Source organism: Astatotilapia calliptera, chromosome 17 (genome assembly GCF_900246225.1).
Source record: "Astatotilapia calliptera chromosome 17, fAstCal1.2, whole genome shotgun sequence".
NCBI classification, from domain to species: domain Eukaryota; kingdom Metazoa; phylum Chordata; class Actinopteri; order Cichliformes; family Cichlidae; genus Astatotilapia; species Astatotilapia calliptera.
In genome coordinates this window covers 12,595,693-12,619,797 of record NC_039318.1, presented here as the reverse complement: position 1 = coordinate 12,619,797, position 24,105 = coordinate 12,595,693, and the positions used below count along the sequence as shown (strand labels likewise).

Here is a 24,105-nt window from a genome sequence, read left to right as displayed (position 1 = left end):
GTTGTGGTTTCTATACTGATGACATATGAAAACCCACAGCTGTCACTACGGGCTTATTTACTGTACTGTCATTACTCTTCGCATTATCACCATCGCTGCCTCTCGACCAGCTGTCACACTTATAGGATTGGTGTCAAGAGACTGTGGCACGTCCTTTAAGGGGGTTACGTGCGTCTGAGAGACACGGAGTAACAAACACAGTCACTCAACCTGACACACACGTGAACCTACATGGTGAAGGCAGAGCTAGCAAACACACACACACACACACACACACACACACACACACACACACACACACACACACACACACACACACAAAAATAAACACTGACAAAGAGAGTGGCTAAATTGGTGCTGATACACACAAACAGTTTTGAACACTCACACCCGTGGCCTCCTTTTAGCTTCGCGTGGCCTCTAGCAGATACTTTCAATTTGGATTAGCATAGCCTTTTGGAGCTTTCAGCTCATACTCATTATGACTGTAATCCAGTGTGTATTGTGCATCATCAGTGTCACCGTGGGCTTTCAGTATTTAATTACTAGTCTAACCTGGGTAATCTTCTAGTTATGCTGAAATAACAGTGCATGCAATTTAGAAACATATGCATTTAACACTATAGACTGATTGTTATGTCTTATCATTTATGCTAATCATCCACAGTACACTGCTTAATGTAACACGATCCTTCTGTTGCTCTGAGACCTTCATTAAACACACACACACATTAGGAATGACTTTAATTAAAAGAGGAAACTTTAAACAAAAGTCCTGTAACTTCCACATTAGGGAAGGTCAGGAAGAATGTCTCATTTGGGAAAACCATAGCAGTTCTTCCCCCCCCCCCCCCCCCACCCCACATTTACCCTGCTCATCCCATCTTGTCAAACCTATCTGTCATTTCGAAGCTTTTGTTTTTCTTCTCTCTCTTGTCCCTGCTCCATTTTCCCCCATTCTACCTCTGTCTTCGGTAATGATCTAATTAAGGCGGGTCTTGTTGCCTGCCCACTGTGTGTAATTGCCACTGGGGTGTGCCTGTACTTCGCTCTGCAATTACCAGCATCATTCTTTTGCTCCCGAATCAGCTAATTAAGCCTTATGGACAGCGAGGTGATTGTAGCCGCATTGAGTGTCACGAGGAGTCAGGAATGCCCGTTCTCTTGTCTCACTCCTGGGACACACAGAAATAGTGGATTTGCAGTGGTTGCCATGGTAGCCATCGCCCTGTCAGATCGTGTGCAGCGACTGTCAGTCAGATGATCGGTGTTTCTCTTTGTGTGTCTGTGTTTATCTGTTCATCTGTAACTGAGACAACAACTTTGCTCTAGGTCACCTCTTCTTTTCATTATTAAGGCTCAGTCTGCACAGGAGGGGACAGGAGGCCAAACAGAGCTTGTCACAGCTCCTGTTTAGGTCCCTGGGTGGACTGGCTGTCATTTTGATTGATTATATTGCCATCTCATGTAATGCTTGCCTTGCAGTATGTCCTCACTCGGCACTGCCTGACACATTTTTCCCACAAACTAGACCACGAACTTACTTCAAAATAATCTCAGCACTTTGTGGTACAAACATTTGATTTAATTTGGTGCATGGTTGCTTGAAAATGTGATCAAAAATGACAAGTGGTTAGTCAGTAGTGAGATTCTTCATCCGGGTGACTTTTTTTTTTTAATGTTCTCATCCACACGTCAAAGAAGTCATCACAAATGGGGAAACTACCTCTTAGAAGACAGCGTTTCTATGTTCCCACTAGACTTTTATCTTCTTTGAATCTAAATACAGCATCAAAACAAGAAAAATGGCTTTCACTGTTGCACCGTTGCATCCATCGAATCAGCTGTCTGCAGTGACTTGAAACTGAGTGCTAGAGGTATTATAGAATACAGAGCATCAGTGAGGAGTGTAAAACACTCATCTGTAGTATTCATATACTACATATATGGTTGTGGAACTCCTAAAAATAATGAAAATGCTAATTTAAGCCTCTTAGCTACCTCAGGTGTCGACGTTTGAACTCCAGTGCTTATTAAAGCACAGCCTCGGGCACTTATGTGCTATATGTCTCATACATAGCAGGTATCCTCTACAGTGCCATAAATTTGCATGGAAATTGCGTGAATAATGTGTGCCTATTTTCTAAATAGCCTTAGAGCTGATATTTGGCTGCTCATGCAGCTGCTCGTGTTCATTTAATATGGATTTGAACTGTGCAACTCACTCAAAGTTGGGCAAATTGCCGTTATTTTTACTGTGAGTATTGGATATTTTATTAGAAGCTTTTAGTCCTTAAAAGTTTTGACTCCACATTCTGAATTCTTTTCCCTCTCACATAGGTCTACTGTGCAATAAACTAATTGTAAAAAAAAAAATGTCATAGCAGCTCTGGTTTATTGGCTTCTCCATGTGGAACAAATTATGCAAACATTTGTGAGCTTGTCCTCGGTTGTGCTGACCTAAGTGGAGCCTAAAGGCTGACGAAAGGCGAGTTTAAGCTAATGGGTACAGCGGCACTGCAATTAACTGCAATGTGCTACTAATTTTTGCTTTTTCTTGGCAGACCTAAATGTTTTTCGTCTTCAGTGGGGTACCCAAGACTGTACAATACTGTAGACTTTAGAGGGACTTTAGACAGACTTTAGAGGGAAAACCAGCACACCGCAGACCACGGCCTCTCTGTGTGAGGATCTAAACGTATTCTACGCTAGATTCGACACAGCGAACACCATGAGACCGGACAGTGTGCACACCGCGGATGACGTCAGTGCGCACACTGTGTCTGAGGAGGATGTGCGGAAGTGCTTCAGGAAGGTGAACGCACGCAAAGCTACTGGTCCGGACGGGATTACCGGCCGCGTCCTCAAGTCATGCGCGGCTCAGCTGGCTGGAGTGTTCACGCACATCTTCAACCTTTCCCTCTCTCTGTCTGTAGTCCCAGCCTGCTTCAAAATGGCCACCATCGTCCCTGTACCCAAATCCTCCACCATCTCCTCATTGAACGACTGGCGACCTGTAGCCCTGACCCCCATCGTGAGCAAATGCTTCGAGAAGCTGGTCAGGGACTTCATCTGCTCTGCACTACCCGACTCACTGGACCCTCTACAGTTCGCATACCGCCACAACAGGTCCACTGATGATGCCATAGCCCTGACACTACATACTGCCCTGTCACACCTGGAGAAGAGAGACACGTATGTGAGAATGCTGTTTGTAGATTACAGCTCAGCATTCAATACCATCGTTCCCTCGAAGCTGGACAGGAAACTGCAGGATCTAGGACTGAGCAGCTCCCTCTGCAGCTGGATCCTTAGCTTCCTGTCTGACAGACGCCAGGTGGTCAGACTGGGCAGCATCACCTCATCCCCCGTCACACTGAACACTGGTGCACCACAGGGGTGTGTACTGAGCCCTCCTGTACTCACTCTACACCTACGACTGCACGGCCACTAACAACTCCAACATCATTGTGAAGTTTGCGGACGACACTACAGTGGTGGGTCTTATCACCAACGGTGATGAGACGGCTTACAGGGAGGAGGTCAGCGCCCTGACCCACTGGTGTCAAGACAACCATCTCACCCTCAACGTCGCAAAGACAAAGGAGTTGATAGTGGACTTCCGGAGGTGCAGAGAAGTACACACCCCCATCACCATCAACGGCGCTGCTGTGGAGAGAGTGAGCAGCTTCCGGTTCCTTGGAGTACATCTGGCTGAGGATCTTACGTGGTCAGTACACACAAACAAAACAGTGAAGAAGGCGCAGCAGCGCCTCTTCTTTCTCAGGAGACTGAAAAGATTCGGCATGAGCCCCCGCATCCTCAGGACCTTCTATCACTGTGCCATTGAGAGCATCCTCACTGGATGCATCACCACCTGGTATGGCAACAGCACCGCCTACAACTGCAAAGCTCTCCAGCGAGTAGTGCGGTGCTCTGAACGGATAATTGGAGGTGAGCTTCCCTCCCTCCAAGACATCTACAGGAAACGGTGCCTGAGGAAAGCGGGGAGGATCATCAAGGACTCCAGTCACCCCAGCCATAAACTGTTCAGACTACTTCCATCAGGAAGGAGGTTCTGCAGCATCCGGTCCCGTACCAGCAGACTGAGAGACAGCTTCTTCCACCAGGCCATCAGACTGCTGAACACGTCATAGACACCTCAGCTTCACTACTGGAACTTTAACATTATGCACTCCATACTGTACAGTAACGCCACTGTTTTGCACATGTCTCACTCTGTATATTTTATATTTTATATTATTATTATTTTATTTTATTTTTTTACTATTTAATTTGTAAAAATGTGTACACACACACACACACACACACACACACACACACACACACGTAGAAAAATATTTAGTATACACATCCAGAAATGCATATACTATTATATATTGTACATATATTTATTAGTTTCAGATGTAGCCATTCTTGTATTTTGCTTGTTTACATTATTGTATTTTGCACAACTCTGTTGCTTGTGGGGCTCGCACACAAGAATTTCACTCACATGTGCTGTACCAATGTACCTGCACATGTGATGTGACAATAAAAGTGATTTGATTTGATTTGATTTGTATGTGACTGCATATTTATTTTTAAACATACAATGTGCATCCATTTATCATTTTCCTAATAAAAATAAACTAATGAGGCACAGTAGTTCAATTCAGTTTTATTTAGATAGCACCAAATCAGTTGCTTCAAGGTGTTTTCTATTTTAAGGTGAAGATCCTGCAATAATAGAGAGAAACCCCAAAAATCAGGGGATCCCCATGAGCAAGCACCTGGCGACTGTGGAAAGGAAAAAACCCCTTTTGACAATATGAAATCTTCAGCATAACCAGGCTCAGGGAGGCACAGCCATCCAACCTTAGAGTGAGGGGAGGAAGACAAGATAACAGATACACTGTGGAGAGCCAGAGTTGAAATATAACAGTCGTGTGTATTAAGTCTGCCTGTTTTATATATAAAAAATATCATATCTCTAAGAAATTGTTTTGTCTTATTTTGGTGGCTTCACTAAATCAGTGAAAACATATTACAAGAATCTTGGAAAGCAATAACTTCACTGTGAAAAATTTTCTGGTCCTTTATCTGCAGGGCTCACATGCTTTTGTCTTGGTTTGTTTTGTTTGATTTAACAGAACTGCCATTTTCTTGATATTGAAAAAAGTCCAAAGGCATGATGTAAATGCCATAAATTTACTCTTGCAGAATTTGGTTCTATTTGCATAATATTAGTGGGCGATATTTCAGTTTCTCATGTTTCTCTCTCATTTCTGCTTTTTTTCTCCCAGGCTGTTAGCTCCTACTCTAGCAAACACAAGTAGATGACTGAGAACTCGGCCTCCCATGATGGACAAGAAAAGTGGTGAGTGTCGCCAAGCCTGTAGTTAAACAAGCAATCCTCTGTGCTTCTAACATGTGCAGCAACCTTTTTTAACAACTGTGAGAAGCTTAATAAGTCAGACTCTATTTTTTGCTTTTATTCCAATATATAATCTAGTTCATGACATAAAAGGTGACATTTTTATCTCGCTGTTCCTTTCATGTGGCCAAAAACAGCTATGGGCTTATTTCCTTCAGGTGATAACCACCCCGTCTCATACTGCATTCATAAGTTGACACAGCATGAGCAGCATTTTACATGCTGATTAGTTTGTTTTGGCGCAATCACTGCATGATAATTACTTCCCAGTAAGTGATCGGGTTTTACATAATGAAGCACTGTGTGTTCGGCACAGTATAGCCTGTTTGCACGAGGGGGTGAAAAGAATTAATAATGCTGATGATGTGTGATTTGGTTCATGTTCTTATTGTAAACTAATTGCACATGTTTAGTTCTTTCATATCGGATACTACAGTATTACTATGACTAGTCACTGAAGTATGAAAATAAGCACCAACTAATGACTTATTTCATTAATGAATCATTTGATGTTAATTCTTACAGCCAATGGCTTTCAGTCCAAGGCCAGTGAGGGTGGTGTTCAAAGGAAGCAGCTGCCCTACTCAGTGGAGACTCCCTATGGCTTCCACCTGGATCTTGATTTCCTCAAGTATGTTGATGATATTGAAAAAGGCAACACAATCAAAAGGGTCCACATTCAGCGCAGGGTAAAGGGCCCACCTAAATTCAGCACTCTGCCCAGAAATTTTAGTCTTCCTGGGCATGGAGTAAGGCCTCCCCCAAAGGAAAAGGACAGTACTTGGTCTGGGACGTCTACCCTGGGTCCCAAGCCTAAATCACGAGTGACAGAGGTTCAACAGATCTTTGACTTTCGAGCAAATGAAGGCGTGATTTCCAGCCAGAGCTGCAGGGGGACCACAAGTCAAGGAACTGGCTATGTTTCAACTAAACCCAAAGATGAAGTAGGCGCGGGGGCTCGCGGTGCTGAAGACAAAACTGGGGGGATTCAGATTCAGAGTCGTCCAAATCTGCTCAGAGCATCGAGCATGCCCATCACGCTACAGCAGCGTAAGAGTTCAGATTCAAGCAGTCCTGACCGTACCGTGGGAACACCAGAAAACGGCTCAACAGAGAACATGTTCCGGGCTTCACCAGACGTAACAGAAAGACGCTGTGTTCCCCAAGATCGAGCAGGTCTTCACCAGCAGATTACTGTTGCACTGAAGCGGGTCAGAGAGCTCGAGGAACAGGTCAAAACCATCCCAGAACTGAAAGCTCAGATCTGCTCTTTGAGGGAGGAGCGGGAGCAGCTGCTTCTTCAGCTACAAGCACAAGCCAAGGCCCAGGCTTCCAAATTATCTGCTACAGTACCAACAGGTTACGATTCTAGGACAAATAATCAATCGCAAGGACAGAGACCTTCACAGGAGATGAAGTTAGTCCTAAAGACTCAACCCACTGGACGTTTAGAAGACACAAGTCTTGGGCCATCAAACCAAGCTGCAGGGAAGGAGAAACAAGGTGAGACAGAGAAAACTAACGTGTTACTATCTGAAGTGGAGAGCTTGGCACAAGGAAAAAGTAGCATGTCCTCAGCACAAGAAGTGGAGAGACAATCACTGCAGCTGGACATACTTGAAAAACAAAAAGAAACAGAGAGTCCACTGGGACAGACAGTGCAAAAACTGCCACGAGACATTTCAGGGGAGGAATTACTATCTATCACAGTGGCTTTAAAAGAAACAGAGACTGCAGCAAAAGAAGGAAAACCAAAGGATCCAGATGATATGCAGAAGTTGCAGGAGAAGCTAACAGTACTAGAGACTAAACTTATTCAGGCTAGCCAGGAGCTAGAGAGCACTAATGCTCTTTTGAAACAGCAAATAGAGGAGAACAAGCTAAAAGAGGAGAGAATACTACAACTGAGTGAGGGAACGAGAGTGGAGGTTTGCACCGCACATGAACGTCCAAGAAGAGAGAGCATTGACACAGGGACAGTGACAGAAAGGATAGATTTTACCCACCAAGAAACAGAGACAGAATCGCCTGGTACTGTAGATCAGGGGACAGACACTGAAAAAATCTGCATTGAAGTGTGCATACCAAAACAAGAGACTAAAAGTACAGATCAAGGACCAGTGACGGGAAAAGCTGACACGCATGACCAGGAGACAGAGATGGAGGCGGCGATAACAGCGACAAGTCCACCGAGGCCCAGAGCCAACAGCATGGAACGAGGCACACTAACCGAGAGCATCATCACCCTGGATCAGATGACCGAGACCCCCGTGGCCGAAAGGGTAAACCAAGTCACAGAAACAGAAGGCGAGATGGTGACGGACCATCCTCACAGACCGAGGGCCAGCAGTGTTGACAGAGGGACAGAGACAGAAAGGGTGGGCACTGTGGACAGAGTGACAGAGACAGAGGTAGCCCAGAGAGCAGACCAGCAGACTGAGACAGAGATGGAGAGACGTCATGACAACAACCCAGCCAGAGGTGTAGAAGCAGAGAGTCAAGTGAGTGAGAACACAGGCAGCCAAAGAGACGAAGTCGTGGTGAGCGAAAGAACAGAAGACAGGGAAACATACGAAAGAATTAAAAGAGAGAGTGAACGTTTAGTTGCTGAGGTTTTATCAGAAAGCTCAGCGGCAGCTGTAGAAAGCATAAAAACTTTAGATGTTGTTAGGAAGAATGAAGAGTGCGCCAGTTCGGCTGCTAAAGCAGTAGAAAATAAGATTAAAGTGAGTTCCGAACAAGATGACTCAGAAACAAAAGAAATTACAGAAGTGGTTGAAACAAGACCAGCTGCCCTACAGAGAAGAGACCAGCTGCCCTACAGAGAAGAGACTACAGAGAAGAAAGAAACAGGAGCCGGGGAGGTTATGTCTGCAGCAGTCAAGGAAACTGTAGCCGCTGACACTGTTGCAGTAACTGAGGGGAATTCAGCTGTGAAGACAGCAGCTCCTGTAAGACCACAAAGAGGCAGGAAACCCTCAGTGGAGCAAACTCAGCCGTCACCTCCTCAACTTCAGGTGGTGCCTGTGCGTCCTCGTAGGGGATCCAGTGAAACTCAGACCCAGCCGCAGACGAAAACCCAGCCCCAGGTGCAGGAACAGAGTGCAGCTCAGCTTGAAGCTCGGTCCCCAGAACAGCTCTCTGAAACACAGGTAAAACATCAAACACCGTCTGTGCCTCAGGTTGAGGACCACACTATAGCAAAGAAACCTCCTGGAGGGTCTGGAGAGAAGCAGTCTGAATCTCGACTTCAGTCTGAGACTCAGGCCTTGTCTCCGGGCTCTAGTGAAGTCCAAGTCAGGCCTAAATCAATACAAGCGCAATCTCAAACTTCTGTACCTCGGCGGGACTCAAAAGAGCTGAAAGCACCGCAGAGGGTGTCTGGTGCATCACACACTCCTAGACGGGGATCGGGAGAAGCCCAGACCCAACCACCTCGCCAAGCGTCAAGCGATGCTCAAACTCAACCTCAGGGTTCACGTAGAAGCTCCAGTGAGGCTCAGGCCTCTCCGAAAGATGCCAGTGAGACACAGTCACTGCGCAGAGGCTCCAGTGAAGCAGCTCAGCGCCGTGGCTCAAGCGAAGCCCAGGGTTCACGTCGCGACACCGGGGAGGCCCAGCCTCCTCGAAGAGGCTCCAGCGAATCACCAACATCGCCTGCAGCTTTGGGTCAAGTTGTAACTCGGATAACGGGGCTGCTAGGAGAGCAGTGGGCACATCTTGGAAGCAGCTCTGGCACTCAGCAAACAGCCAGCCAGCAGGAGAGCGCGAGCACACAGAAAAAGACGACAGGGAAAAGAGCAGAGGCTGGAAAGGCAACGTCAGCCAAGCCAGCGGGGAAAGCAGCCCCAGCAGCAGCAGCGACAGGGAAACCAGCGGGGAAACCTGGTACTTCCAAAATGAGCTCCATTCAGAGCCAACTGGTCAGCTCCCTCAGTGTCCTCTCTGCCTTCTACTCCCCAAGCCAGAAAGCGGCTGCTGCCAGCAAACAGCAAGAACAAGGTAGGCCCGTGGTTCATCTGTCTGATAGCTGCTCACCTATTTGTATTAGCTAAAGCCATTTCTCTCTTATAGTCACTGAATAAATCCTTTCAAGGAGCATAATGATGCATTATCCATGCCGCTTCATTACAACATGTCCCTTATGATCTATAATTGTCATGAAGTATTATAAATGTGTACAGCTCATTAGCCTGAAACATTGACTTCTCTCCCTAAAAAGAACTCCTGCAGAAACAGCCAAACATTTTCAGTGTGGTTAGACAAATATCCATGGTTTCACTTGTATAGGCGCATCTTAGCCCTGCAAACTCTTACAAATGGTGCGTTCACAGCACAGATTTTTTTCATTGCAACTTGAAACCACACTGCTCCCATTCAATTACTGGGAACATTATACTCAAGTTGATATGCTGTCAAATTATCACTTCTCCTGCTTCTATGAATAGTACTGTACTACAAAAGTACTACAAAAGTTTTAGTGTGCCTTAGTCATGAAATTAGATGCTGTAATAGGATCGCGATAGAAATAAATGACATTGCTTAACTTATTTTAAGGTTAATATCTTGAAATTGATGTGCCTTTTCTTTCTGGAGAGTGCAGGCATTGTTAATATAAGACATATTACGCAGAGCACAAAATACACTGAGCACTGTTGCTACAGTAAATGTCAGTTTTACTCTGAAATGCAGAGTGGAGGAGGGATGAGGGATGGGGAGCTGGGAATAGGCATTTTTTTCTGTAATATACAAGAGTGGAAAAAAACACACATTACTAAAAACTGTCAAAATGACATGGTTCAGTGACCTTCAAGAGCACACGTACACATTTCTTGTTCCCCACAATATATGCAAAGACAGAATCACACGGCAAAGTTCACACGTGTGGTTAAGCATCTGTTTACAGTACACAGTCGAATGGATCCTTAAGCACCGGTCCTCACACATATATCAAACAGATGACGCCTCTCTCTTCCCTCCCCTGATATGTCTCTCCTGTTTCTGGTCATGGTACTCACTCGCTCAACTATCACACACATATTTTATTTTCAAAGTTCATCTACAGTTCAGTGCCGGGAGCACAGTGTGGTACAGGAGTGTTTTTAAGTCAGGTTTGGGATGTGCGTATTTCAGACCCATTTCTGAGGTGCCTATGGCTGATGTGAAGTTTCCCAGTGTGGCCTTTTAAACGTCTTATCATCTTCTGTGTGTGTTAAAAAGAAACGCCTACTGCTGCATTGAGGAATTCACTCATTCTAGTCAATCTGTGCCTTGAGTGAAATATCTCTGACAAAGCGAAGGAGGGTTAAATCACACAACTAATTTATTTATTAGGAATTAGGAAAAGGATATTTTTATATTTCAAGTATGTTTCTAACCCTCCTCTCCATGTTGCTCTCCTGGGAGGTACTAGATCTAAAAGCATCATTCTTCTTAGATGGTGGTCCCTGGGAATTTTTTTTAAACTGGTATTTTTTGGCTCAAAGCTACGGTCTTGTGTCCTTACATAAAACATTACAGATACTCTGCACCATGTCTGCTGTCACGCACAACTGAGACAGCTATACTGGGCTCACAGCCAAAGGGAGTCAGCATAAGAGCCCACACAGAATCAATTCCTGGGCAGTTACATACATAAATGGGCCTGGCAGAGTCAAGGTTGGATGTTGTCAATAAGGTGTATAGTCTTGACCTGTATATATTTCCATGGAGAATACTTCGAGGCCTTAGTGTGTACTTGGAAAGTTAAATCTAATTAAAAACTGAAGTATGTGCTTTAGATTTCAGTTCAGCAGTCTTAATTGTTGTCTTTGTATAGAGTATAGCAAATGGGGCTCTAGCTTTTCTGTTCTGTGTTAACACAAGCTTTCCACATCATTTGATTGGCTGTACTTACTCGTTGTTTTTTTCCCAATATCTTCCAGGCTCAAAATCACTGACATTCACATACAGACACAAGAGCACACAGAAACAAGCAGACAGACATACACTAGCCCAAAGAAATACAGTCGCCGTTTGCAAATTGTTGTTGTCTGTTACCTAATGAGATAAAAGTCAATAACAATGTAAATGTAAGTGTACTATGTGCAAATGTAAATATAAACAAAATACAATGATTTACAAATCTCACCAACCCATATTTTATTCATAATGGGATGTAGAAACCATATCAAATGAAACATTATTAGCTCATTTTGAATTTGATAGCAGTAACGTGTCAAAAAAGTTCAGGTAGGTGCAACAAATGGCTGGAAAAGTAAGTGGTACTAAAAAAAAGAGCTAGAGGAGCATTTTGGGACTAAAGTTTATAATAAACTTGTGTGTAACATGATTGGGTATAAAAAAAGAACATCGCAGAGAGGCAACATTTAACCAGTTTGCAAAAAAATTGCATCTATAAATTGGAGAATGATTTCAGAATAATGTTCCTCAATGCTATATTGCAAATACATCATCTACAGTGCATAATATTATCAAAAGATTCTGCAAATTTGGAGAAATCTCTGTGCGCACGGGACAAGGCTCAAAATATTGGTTGCTTGATGCTTGTGATTGAGGTGGCAGACCTTTAAAAACAGGCATGATTCTGTCATGGAAATCAGTGCATGGGCTCAGGGACACTTCTAGAAATCTTTGTGAACACAGTTCATGAAGCCATACGCAAATGTAGGTTAAAACTTAAGAAAGCTGTGAACATGAATCAGAAACGTCACCATCTTCTCTGGGCCAAAGGTCATTTAAAATGTAATGAGGAAAAGTGGAAAACTGTTCTGTAGTCAGATGATTTAAAATGTGAAATAAAGGATACCGCCTCCTCCGTACTAAAGAAGAAATGGACCTTTGGGCTCATTATCAGTACTTAGCTCAAAAACCTGCATCACTGATGTTATGGGGCTGTATTTATTCTAACCATAAGCCTGTAAAGGTGACAGATCTTAAAACACTGAGACACTGTGATGTCCTCTGACTCATATCACACTGTTTAGTTGTGAGGATGTTTCAAATAACTTGAACTTGAACACACACACAAAATATACATGCACACACCCAAATTCCACAGAAACCCTATTAATTTTTACTTTCCTCATTTTTATTTTTCATCTTCTCCTCTGCCTCTCGCTCTGTCCTCCTCTTCACTAGGTCTCAAATCCATCATGAAGAAAAATGGTGGAGCAGGCAAGCAGGGGAACAAGGGAGCCAAGAAAAACCTGAAGTTTGTGGGGGTGAATGGAGGGTAAAATCTTCTTTTTAGTCATCGTCCAATCTCTTTGTGATTTATATCTTTGTGTGGGCTGAAATGTGTTTTGTGCACTTATATTTTCATGCTTTTGTCAGTCTTCATCCTTATAGGAAAAATAATGTGTTGCCACTTCTGATTAATGTAAAAAATCCCCTTTTATCTTGATTTAGTTCATTAAAAGTATTTTTTATTAGGTTTGATGTGTTACTGTATGCAAAGGGGCTTCAAGTTTGATGGATTACCCACAAATGTATTTTTCAATGTTGTGGTTAATCCACATAACCACACATTATGTGAAAAAATTCAGAAAGAGCAAAAGATACAGGATTGTCTGAGAAATTTGATTTGATGTTATTTGATTTCTTCTTCTTTGTGTGTAGAAATCCACAGGCGACAGTTTGGATTTTCATGCACCTGTATTTCAGGCTACATGAGGTCCATTCGTAACAAACACTCTTTTCATTCAAGACAAAAAACTGTCTGTGCAGCAGTGTTAATCTTTTGTCATTTAGCCATGTATGCGTCAGCTTTGTCACTGTTTTAAACTTGGATATTAAGCTGTACTTCAGACATCTGCTTCTTGCTGTTTGTCAGGCTCACTAAAGACACGTTGTCCTGAATCTGACCTTGCTGCTGCTTCTGCTGGTGTGCTAATATGCCTGCATTAATGTGTGTTTAGATTATGTGATATGCATGCATAGTTTCTGTTGATGGCACCTAGGTGATTGTGCTAGCGTGCTTATGTCAGCATTTGCTGATGCTGGTTGAAGTGTGTGTGTGTGTTTATGAATTTAAAGTATGGGGATGGCAGTGGTTCTCAATTTTTTTCTGGCATTGCTCACACAGTGAAATTTTCTGTTATTAAATCTAAGGAAGGAATTGTATTTTAGTGAAATAAAACTCAAGAGCAGTTCAGTAATTCAGTTAAGTGGTTTTTCTGTCTCAATTATATAACTTCACTATACTTAAATGTTTTTCAGGCTTTATTGACCTGAAAAATTCTTCATAAAGAATATCTTTACGGTGTCATCTTTAAGATGCTTTGCAGACTTTGTTGTGCTGCTGCTCAAGTGGTTAGCTGCTAGTGGAGTGAGAGGCTTCTTGTCTAAGCTGCTGTGCTGGTATCAGTAATATTGCAAAGGGGTATTTAATGTGTTAGCAATTTTTAGCATCGATTAGCATCCGCGTATCCTGTTCTTTAAACAACTAAACTAACTTTATCTAAACTACTGGAAAAGGGAAAAAAGTACCACTGTGTTTTCAAAGTTTTGTTATTGAGAAGATAAGTATTGGTTTTGGTGATTTACCTACTAATGAGGTAGACAATCACAAAGCAGGAAAAGCAGGAAAACTACAAGATATGAGAAAACTAAGCTTCAAAGTAAAATTTGGGCACAAAGACTTGCTATAAAGTTGCATTTGTTCTTAGGTCATGCTTACAGCATGATTTCATATCCTGTTGTGGTCGTTTACAGTATTTCTCATCACTTACGTAAAAAGTTTCTGTTTTAAATTCCTGGCTATTTTAATCTCCTGCATATGACGGAAATGGCTGCCATGCATAACATTTGTTTTATTCCCGTGTTCCTGCTCTTACATTCCTGGGCTTCACTGTTTTATGACCTGCTCACCTTTGCAGTGTTTTTGCAGACTGTTGTGGTGTAGTCCATTCCTTCCTCCCTTCAACACAATGATCTGTAAACATACCCACATTCAGAAGAACACGTAACAGATTTTTTATGGTATTGCAAGAATCTATTCCTTATAAACTTGGACTAATATGTTTAATAAATTAGATTATATAAAACTTTTTGACATCTAGTGTACATCTCTTTTGGTTTCGTTTCAACCTCTATAAATATTTGACCATTTCCATCTTCCGCCCACCCAATCCTGAAATATGCAGATGTTATTTATAATGAGGCAAACATGTCAGGCAACAATATTTTCTCTGACTATCTTTAGGCTTCTGCCCACAGCAGGAAGTGGTCTGCTGTTCATACTTCTTCTCTTTGTATAGTCTAACCTATCTCTGCTCTCCCTTGAGCTCCTCTGGAATCTCGAGAATGCTGTGGCCCCTGAACGTCTCTTGTGGTGTCTCAGTTTGTCTCTGTGTGTCTACAAGAAGTCTGAATCAGTGGTATTCAGTATAACCTTATCTGATCACTGGCCTTACAGAGGTGACTTGATGATGCGCCCCAGTAATCACACTTATATACATGCTACTCCAGCAGCCTCCGCAGCATATCGTTAGCCTTTTCTCAACGAACAAGGTTGTATGTTGTTCAAGGCTGCTTATGTTTGTGCTCAAACATGTCTGTGGCTTTTTATGTATGTTTAAATTATGTTTATGTTAGGATATGAGGGCAAGGCTGCACAAGGCAAACATCTTTTTCATCTCACTTGTGAAGTCTAGAGGGGAATAACCTGTTAGTATTTATCCTGTCTTGCCTGGTGCTGACTTAACATTGACTTAATATTAGTTTTACCTGCTTAGACATTTCCTTAGTGATGCTGCTAGTGCTGTACAAACTTAGCTTTAGCTTGTGGAATGATTTGAATGATTTCTGTGGAGCTGTTATAGAATCTGCCGTCATCTTTATTATGTTCTCTTTAAGATATGAGACGACATCCAGTGAAGAGTCCAGTGGAGATGAGAAGTCAAAGGTGGAGGTAGAAGAGGAAGATAGCTCAGAACCAGAAGTGGAGAAGGAGCCTGAGAAGGAGCCTGAGAAGGAGCCTGAGAAGCAGCCAGAGGAGGGAGCAGAAGCCCAGAGAAAAGATGCAGAGGTCCCAACTGAGGGAGGAGGTGCTGTGGCTAAAGAGAAGGAGACTGAAAGAGGTCTGCTGGATCCAGAAAGTAGCCAGGAGCTCCTGGAAGAGCAGGCTGGAGGGTGAGACCGACAGCAGAGCTTAAATTATAATCTTCGGTTACCGTGTTGCACTTTATGTGTTTCTCATAAATGTAACTGAGGATTGGGTCTGCTATGATACCAAATGGTTTCTCCATGAACTGCTTTTTGGTATTATTTTACAAATATAGAACAAAAATAACCACATTTGCAGAATTTGCTAGAAGCAGTGTTGGGTTGTTACTCAAAAAAGTTGTTGCACTTGTTACTTGTTACACTACTCATTACTTTTTTGCAATGACCAGAAACAAATTGGCACTTAATTACCAGTTATAGAAACCTCAGTCTACAGTTCCACAAACCAGCAAATATACTTATGTTAAGGACACAATACATAGGATCATTCTTTTACTATTTATGAGCACAAAACCATCAACACAAAGCAAAAATGAAAACCAGCCAAAAAGGCTTTAAAGCAATCAACAGAGTAATTCTACTGTACAAACACATACAGCGAAAAACTGAGGCTTAAAGCTGCTTTTGTTACTTGTTGAAGTTCAGGCTCTGGCTGCAGGACTGGGGTCAGCATGCATTTAGCTTATATCATATAAATATCACTTTGGGTTTTTCATTACCTTTGCTGACATATCTGTGCAGAGCCAAGCTTTTGTTATCCTTGTTATGCTCCTGTTTTTGCCCTGGAGGCAGTTTGCACTTCACCATTGTACACTTAAATGCCCATATCTCCACTCCTGAAGAGCTCTAGACTGCTCCACAAGTTTTCTCCCCCTACACGCAAACTTAAATTAGCTGATTTTAGTGCAAGTTTTTCACTTTATTTCCCTCATTTTATGACTACAGCCAGCATAAATATATTGATGGATCAAGCTTAGATTTTTTCTGGTTTATGCTACTTAGTTATCACAGGCACTGTGAACGGTACAATATTACCTTTACACCCTGAAAGAAAAAACTAATTCACAACTTATCAATTAACAAAGCAGTTGCCAGTAAATCAAGCTATATAGAGGTTTGTTGGCCATTATAAAAAGAGCCGTGCTATATTAAATGGTATCTTTATCTTTAAATGATTAATCTTTAAATTGACAACGCTGTATTAAACATTTATTTCGACACCGACAGCAATACGTAACCTTTTAAAAAAGCTATCAACACCTTGATCAAACTACTGAAGGCTCAGATTCAAACTGTTAAACTTCTGAATTTATATCGCTGGTAAATACTTAATTTTAAACACAAGATGGTTTTTAGTGTTAAATGTTACTAAATATTTATGTGTGTAAATTCTCTAAATAGAGACTGCATTCTCTGCTCACAGGTACAAATATTGGAACAGTCATTCGTATGCAGCCTTATCTGATATAGTTGGTATAGGACAGGCGCTGAATAATGCTTCATGCATGCACTGGAGGCATTACATTGGGACTTTGACTTACATGCATGGGAATTCAGTTAATACACACTCATGCTTTTTTAAATCTTGTGCACATTCATCGCCATAAATGTGTCTGTAATATATATACACACTAAACTGACATTTCAATTCAATTCAGTTTTATTTATATAGCGCCAAATCACAACAACAGTCACATCAAGGCGCTTTATATTGCACAGTAGATCGTACAATAATAAAATGGCAACATTTGTCGCCACAAGTACACTGTAAGCTTCACACAAGCACACACATATTCCAACTTGCAACTAAACTCCTTGATTAAGGGTGCTCAATAGTCACACAGACGTACTTTGTTCTAGGACAAAGCAAATAACTAGCAGTGTTGTCTTCCCTGTCATTGACTGATCACTTATCAGTCTCAGGTATGCAGACAGGGCTGATGGCCATGGGCCCAGGCAGTGAGGAGAAAGCAGGACTTATATTAACTCATCATTCAGCACCTGTCTGATCATTCCTGTGGGTACGTGCAGGATGTGCTTCTATATGTGTATAGGTGTTATAGCTGGAAAGCTAGTACAGGTCACATTGTGACCCACTCAGGCTTGATGCTCAGTTTGCGTGATGGTTTGAGCGCTCTCTGGATATTAATGGGTAGTGAATCAGAGCAAACTGTAACTGTTGAGGTTTGCGTGTGCTATCAATGTGTCAGACTGTTGAGTGATGTGAGTAAGCCATGGAGGCGTGCAAGCCATTTTTTCTTGTATTTTCTTGTTATCATTTCTGACAGAATTTAGACATGAACCACAGAAGCTGGCTTGGCCATACTTAATCCCTGCTGTGTTGTATGGTTTTGGTTTTCAGGGGAAAAGTCGACAAGGGGTTTATAGATGCATGCCTTTATGTAAAGGACCGCATGGAGGAGGTTTCATCCCCAGATAAAGAAATGGTAAGGATTTCTTTGATTGGACTTAATAAAATCGAACCCCGCTTCACTATGGTAAGTTTTTGTTTTTCCATTGTTTTCTGTCTCTCTCCTCAGCGCCAGGTTTTAGTGGTGCTCTACCAGGAGTGGTTCAGAGTCTCCAGTCAAAAGGACTCGCAGGCAGATACTGTCAGATTATACCTGCGACAAGTGGGGATGACCACACCCACTCTCCTGCCATATGTTGTTAACTTGACAGACGGCAATGGGAATATGGCTCTTCACTACAGCGTGTCACACTCCAACTTCCCTGTGGTCAAACTGCTGCTGGATACCGGTGAGACGGAAAGGCACACAGAACGACAAATCCAACTAAAAAACTAAAAGATTATAACTGTGGAAACGTTTTGTTTCTCATCTCTTTTACTCACTCCATCACTTTCTGTGTACATTCAGGCCTGTGCGAAACAGACAATCTCAATAAGGCAGGCTATACTCCAGTGATGCTGGCTGCTCTGACGGCTGCTGAGAGCCCCGATGATCTTGAAGTGGCACAGCAACTGTTGAAAGTGGGAGATGTCAACGCACGCTCCAGACAGGTGTGTATACAGACGGCAGTTGCACTTAGACGCTGGATGAACTAAAAATAAAACGGATATCAAACAGTTTGGTGTGTTGTACAAATAAAATAAAATAGAAAAAGGAAGTAAATACATGTCCTCAACTGCAAGACATCCTTTAGTGGAAACCATACAGGAATCATGAAAAGGACTGCAGAAGCAAATCAAGGTCACCAGAACGAATATTTATGGATGTTTGTATAACAAGTTAATGTACTATTTAACTCGTCACTTTCTCTCTCTGTCTGCATGTAAGATATACATATCTTCCCATCATTCCTGCCCTCTCACTGTTTAATTCTAATCTCTGTTTTTCTCACTCTTTTTCTAGGCGGGCCAGACAGCACTCATGCTTGCGGTGAGCCATGGCCGCGTTGCCATGGTGAAGCTGCTCCTGAGCTGCGGCGCGGATGTAAATGCCCAGGACCGCGAGGGCTCGACGGCCCTGATGTGTGCCAGCGAGCACGGGCACACGCACATCGCTCGCCTGCTGCTGGAGACAGGTCGCTGTGATACCAGCCTCAAAGATAAGGTATAGCTTTAGGTTGTGCAGTTAAAATCAGGCCATTTAGTGGCTTGTTGTAAACTTGTAGATGTTTTACTTCTCGTTTATGAGACTTTCAGCAATTAATTTCAGCACGTAATTCTTCGCTGTTCGCATTCGACTAATGGTCACATGGCTTTTACCACCTGGTTCGCTCAAAAATGGAGACTGTGGGCTCTCAGTAAGGTTATAGGGATATGGGAACTGATGGCTGGCCCACACAAAGTAGATTGATTGTTCAGCCTGGTGCATTGATTTCTCCAGTTTGTAGATTCCCCAGTCAGAGAGTGATCACATCATGGCCGGTGCTTTACGCTGCCGAAGCACTTCTGTAATGAGAGCAGTCCTAGAAACACAGAGGCAAATGGACTGGCTGCGTTAAATGGAGAGCAAAGACACTTAGTGTCCTGTGGCAAAAAAAGGATGGATGCAGGTGTGGAGGTGAGTCTTTGTAAATGCCACAGGAAGAGTAGCAACAGTGTTGCAACAAACACCGTGCTGCATCTTACCCCAAAACAACATTAAAAGTAGGCACCGTATGTGATACAGAACATTTATGCTCATGTCTCAGGATGTGGCCTAATAGAATTAAAAGAAGGAGGAAAAAACACAAAGGTAATCTGCAAAAATATTCTTGCAGAATCCTGACATTGCAGATCTGTCAGCTGTATCATTTGACTGACGTCTTGGCATCAAGCGCATTTCTCAAACTGTAAGATGTGCTTGCAAGTGATTGCATTCTGAAGAGCATTTGTAGCAGCGGGTTGGGGAGATTGTTATCCGTAAGGACGCAAGCACCGATAAGCATTCTTATTTCTGATAATTGCTGGTAGAGCGCGACTTGAGTGCTTGCCATAAATCCTCGCACGGTACATAATTACAGCACAAGCCCGACAGCGTTTATTTATTTTACTTTGCTGCATTAAAAAAAAAAAACAACATTATTGTAATCTGTGCATATTAATTTTTAAAAATATGCTTGCAAGAAAATAAAGATGATCAAATAAGTAAGTAGGTGACAGTGGCAGTGATTAGATATTTGAGTGCATTTTCAAGAGATCAATCACATACTGGTCACAGTGTGTCATCCCTGTCGCTACTTTATCATATTGCCTGTGCAATAAGTAACAACACAAGATGAAAATACACAAAAAAATACTCTAAATTTTCTTACATATGTTTCATAAGCAAAATGCAAGGTTTACTTGTATTAAGCTTAACATCAATACAAAACATCCCAGGCTTAAAACCTTTATTATTTCAGAGACAATTGCTGTAGGATGTAAAAAGGGTTTATTAGTATACAGAGTCAGGGCAGGTTCAGCATGCACCATACTCCTGATATTCAGTTACTAGAGAATATGTTTAGCCCAAAACAACACTGCCACTGTGTGGTTCAAAAAAGTCACTGCAGTGTTTTGAAACGTCTGTTTTCCCCCCCACCCAGAACGGTCAGACGGCTCTGTTGGTGGCAGAAGGAGCCTCTCAACAAGACATAATTGACCTTCTGAAGGCCAACGCTGAGGTCCAAACCTCTGAGTCCACAAGCACCGCAGACCTCCTCTGAGTCAGAGTTCTCCAAACCATCCCAGCTCGCCATTCAACCGCTCAACTGCTCTGTTTCCGTTAACCGTGGCCGCCAACGTGGGGAGAAAACACTGAAATAAACACACGGTGGTACCGCACACATCATAAGACGTGGCAGGAGCTTTTCTTCCACGTCTATGCCAGTAATGCTGGTGGGTGTCGATGGATATGCTGCATCAACCGCTCAGGTCCACTGCTGAGGGTCCCGACAGCCTGATGAGAAGACGTTTCCACAGTGTCATGTGTGACTGACGGGATGTTAAGTAGGACACAGGGTGAGACTATAAAGCAGGACAACACATTGGGCGGCCTAGCAAGTGGACAGAGAGAGCCTCTGAACTGCTGCTTCCTATCATCAGCTAACTCTTAAAGCAAAATACTAAGCACATGACCTACCTTTGCAAATATAGAATATGAAATAATACATTATTTCTATTTTTTTCCCTTTCATGACATTGAAATCAGTCTTTACGTATTTGGACATAAGCCATTATTGAGGACATACTTTATGTAGAATAGATTATAATCACAAAAACTGTATTTTCTACTGCACTTTTTTTTTTAATTGTTGATGTGTTTCGTAAATAGTCCTCTATAATATTGGTGTCCAGATGAAATTATATATCTCCGAAAAGCATTCATTAGGAATTTAAATAACAGAATATAACTTATAACAGAATATATTTGACATTCAGTGTATCGTTTTTGCCGTACTACCCATCGCTTTTCACATGTGGGACATGGGTGCTCATCAGCTGTGTGTTAATGAGAAACAAATCCTTTCTGTGGGACATTAAACTATTTTTTATAACCACAACATGACCAGGCTGAAGAAAGACAACGCTCTTCTGTTATGAAGATTGTACTGCATGCCAATACGTTTACTCCCCCTACTGGCTGTCTTATAGTACTAAACAGCAGTATGTTGTAGTACTGTCTGTTCTCATAGCGACTCTCTCTTTCTCTGCATCTCCCGCCTTCAGTTCAAATATATTGTATGCCTTGTTCGCCTACTCGTTTTAAAATCAAACCATGTATGCAACTGCTACAAAATGCACAATGAATGTCAGGCTGGCTGTGACACATTCCAGGAAATTAATGTAGCAAGTTTAAATACACTGGCATGGGCTTTACGACTAACAGACACAGACTGTCAGTGGATGTGGCAGACATTGGAATGAGTCTGGTTATATATATTACGCGTGGCGAGACACATCGTCTCGTCCTTGCTTTCGTGAGGTCTCATTTCATAAACGGTAAGACAACATGGTAAATCTGACCCGAGGTTTGGGTTGAAGGTAGGGCTGGGACTTGGGTTTGCGTTTTAAGAAGCAATAGCAATTGAATACTACCTTACTGTCAGTCATAAAGTAGGTCGAGTGAGTGACCTTGGTCGAGCCTTAATCAGAAAACACAAGACATAAGATGTTTTCCACAGTGTTGATGTTTTTGTACCGCAAACCTACGTTCGTATTCCCGAGCTAATATGAAGCAGGAGTAGCGGTCTTTAAAATAAAGTTTACAGTTTCCCACTCAGTGACCGCTGCTGATGTCAAACAGTCCCGTATGTTTACAGTTAAATGAAATGCTGAAATGATACAACAGAATGGCATAAAATGATCTGTAATATAACATTATTATTATTATTAATTTTAGATAATTCATGTAGTTCATGGACTGCAAAGGAAATAGGGGGAGTAAGCCTAAATTAGAAAAGAAAATTGATAGGCAAATCGATCAAGTTCATTGTAAGCCTCTCTTTTCACCTGATTATGATCATATTTATGACTACTCTGATCTTTGTTCTCTTTTTTAAAGAGTTGGAGGTGGGATTTAAAGGGGAATACCACTTACTACTTTAACAACTGCCATATATGTGACCTATGACCATGATCCAGTCTGAATTTACAAAAGAAAAAAAGCTACACTCCAGACAGCTAACAAAAGGAAACGCTGAACATTTTTCTAGCATACAGACAAATCAAACCTATCAGCTGTTATTATCATTTATTAATAAAACTGGATTAGCAGTTGAATATTTGTGGCCATAGTGATACATCATGTCATTGGAATACATTACCATTTTGTCTTAATTGGTATTAATTTGGGGGGTTTTTTGCAGTGGGGTTTGTCATTCTAGTTAATGTTTTCGGACACAAATATAAAAATATGTAGACTGACCATGACGCAGGACTCATTTTAAATGAAGTATATTATATAGATCTATATACTTTGACTTATATAGTACATTTACACAAGAAAATACTTTTTTTCACACTGACTTAGTAATCAGATAAGTATTTGTGGGGGCTCACAAAGTAGCACAGGTTCTCTCCACAACGACGCTGCATTCACACAACATCAGTAAATCTCAATGTTAACTCTGTGCAGCGCATCTGATCATCACTGACTGTCTGTGTATGAAGGAACAAAAATAAGAGTCTGTACAGCCGTAGCTTCCTGCATTGCAGACAGCCAAAGGATGATCGGGAGGGCGCTGCGAGAATTATCTGGTGAATCTGGTCTTCCGTGCCTGCGTATAAGTCTCTATGAAAATCTATATGTTTAATCCCCTGTGACCCAGATATTATAAGGTTTCACATGAGCACCAAAGAATTGAAACCAAATCTGTTTCACACGGGACTAAATATGTATGTTATCTGTTCCTGTAAATCCAGCCAAATATATGTATATGTACATACAGTATTGTGAAAAATATATAACAAGTATTGTCTGACAGTTTGCTCTAAGATTACAGTATTTATTCCAAATGCTATATTTTTTATCGTATAATATACCTATGTATGCATGGACAAATATTCAAGTGATACAGCTCAATGGGAATTTTGAATGACTGAAAACTGTACTGAGTATACCCTGATGATGTGATCATTTAACTTATCTTTCATCGGTTGGGTGGTTATAGTACATAGTGTGATTTGACGAGGTTGTGGACTGTCATGTGTCCTTTAATGCTACTCTTGACATTTCAGATCTGACACTGACTTAAGCTATGAGAGCAACGTCTCCCTTGTTTGAATATCAAAGTGGAAATCCGAGCCGACGTACATGACAGAGTCAAATGTAAAAAGTTGTACCTCTCTGTAAGATTCCTTGTACAACAGGCTTGTATGTTACAAACCAGAGAATTAATTCTAAATAAATAAATGATAAACTCATGTTGTCGCATATGATTTTTTCTTTTTTAAATCAACCACAAAGCTGTGACAGACATGATTAATTACACATTCGGGCCATTCAGGCAAAAGTATACAAAAACAGTTTCTGTCGGAAGATGTGAAAAAGTAAGTACATCCCAATGAAAACAGTTTTTGTCTCATGTATTTTAACCAAACCAGTGAGAAGTGCTGAAAACTGCAGTGGCTTGAGTCTGGCTCCAAAATTAAGTATACCTTATGGATAAAATGATAAAATGCCCAACTTCAGGTGCTGGAATGGCTCAGTGGGTTGAGCAGGCTCAACTTT

At 41.9% G+C, this 24,105-nt stretch overlaps 1 protein-coding gene across 5 annotated transcripts in view; it reads left to right on the top strand.

Annotated features, from left to right (window-relative positions):
- kank4 (KN motif and ankyrin repeat domains 4) overlaps positions 1–23,798 on the top strand; it is an 85,717-nt gene extending 61,919 nt beyond the window's left edge. For all 5 annotated transcript variants that reach the window (XM_026146223.1, XM_026146222.1, XM_026146226.1 and 2 more), the window contains exons 2-10: positions 5,307–5,380; positions 5,963–9,439; positions 12,578–12,671; positions 15,296–15,571; positions 17,808–17,892; positions 17,986–18,205; positions 18,325–18,467; positions 18,820–19,020; positions 20,480–23,798. In XM_026146223.1, the coding sequence (XP_026002008.1) occupies positions 5,362–5,380; positions 5,963–9,439; positions 12,578–12,671; positions 15,296–15,571; positions 17,808–17,892; positions 17,986–18,205; positions 18,325–18,467; positions 18,820–19,020; positions 20,480–20,599 (4,635 nt within the window). In that variant the 5' untranslated portion in view covers positions 5,307–5,361 and the 3' untranslated portion in view covers positions 20,600–23,798. The remainder of the gene's footprint in view (positions 1–5,306; positions 5,381–5,962; positions 9,440–12,577; positions 12,672–15,295; positions 15,572–17,807; positions 17,893–17,985; positions 18,206–18,324; positions 18,468–18,819; positions 19,021–20,479) is intronic.
- The last annotated feature ends 307 nt before the right edge of the window (positions 23,799–24,105 follow it).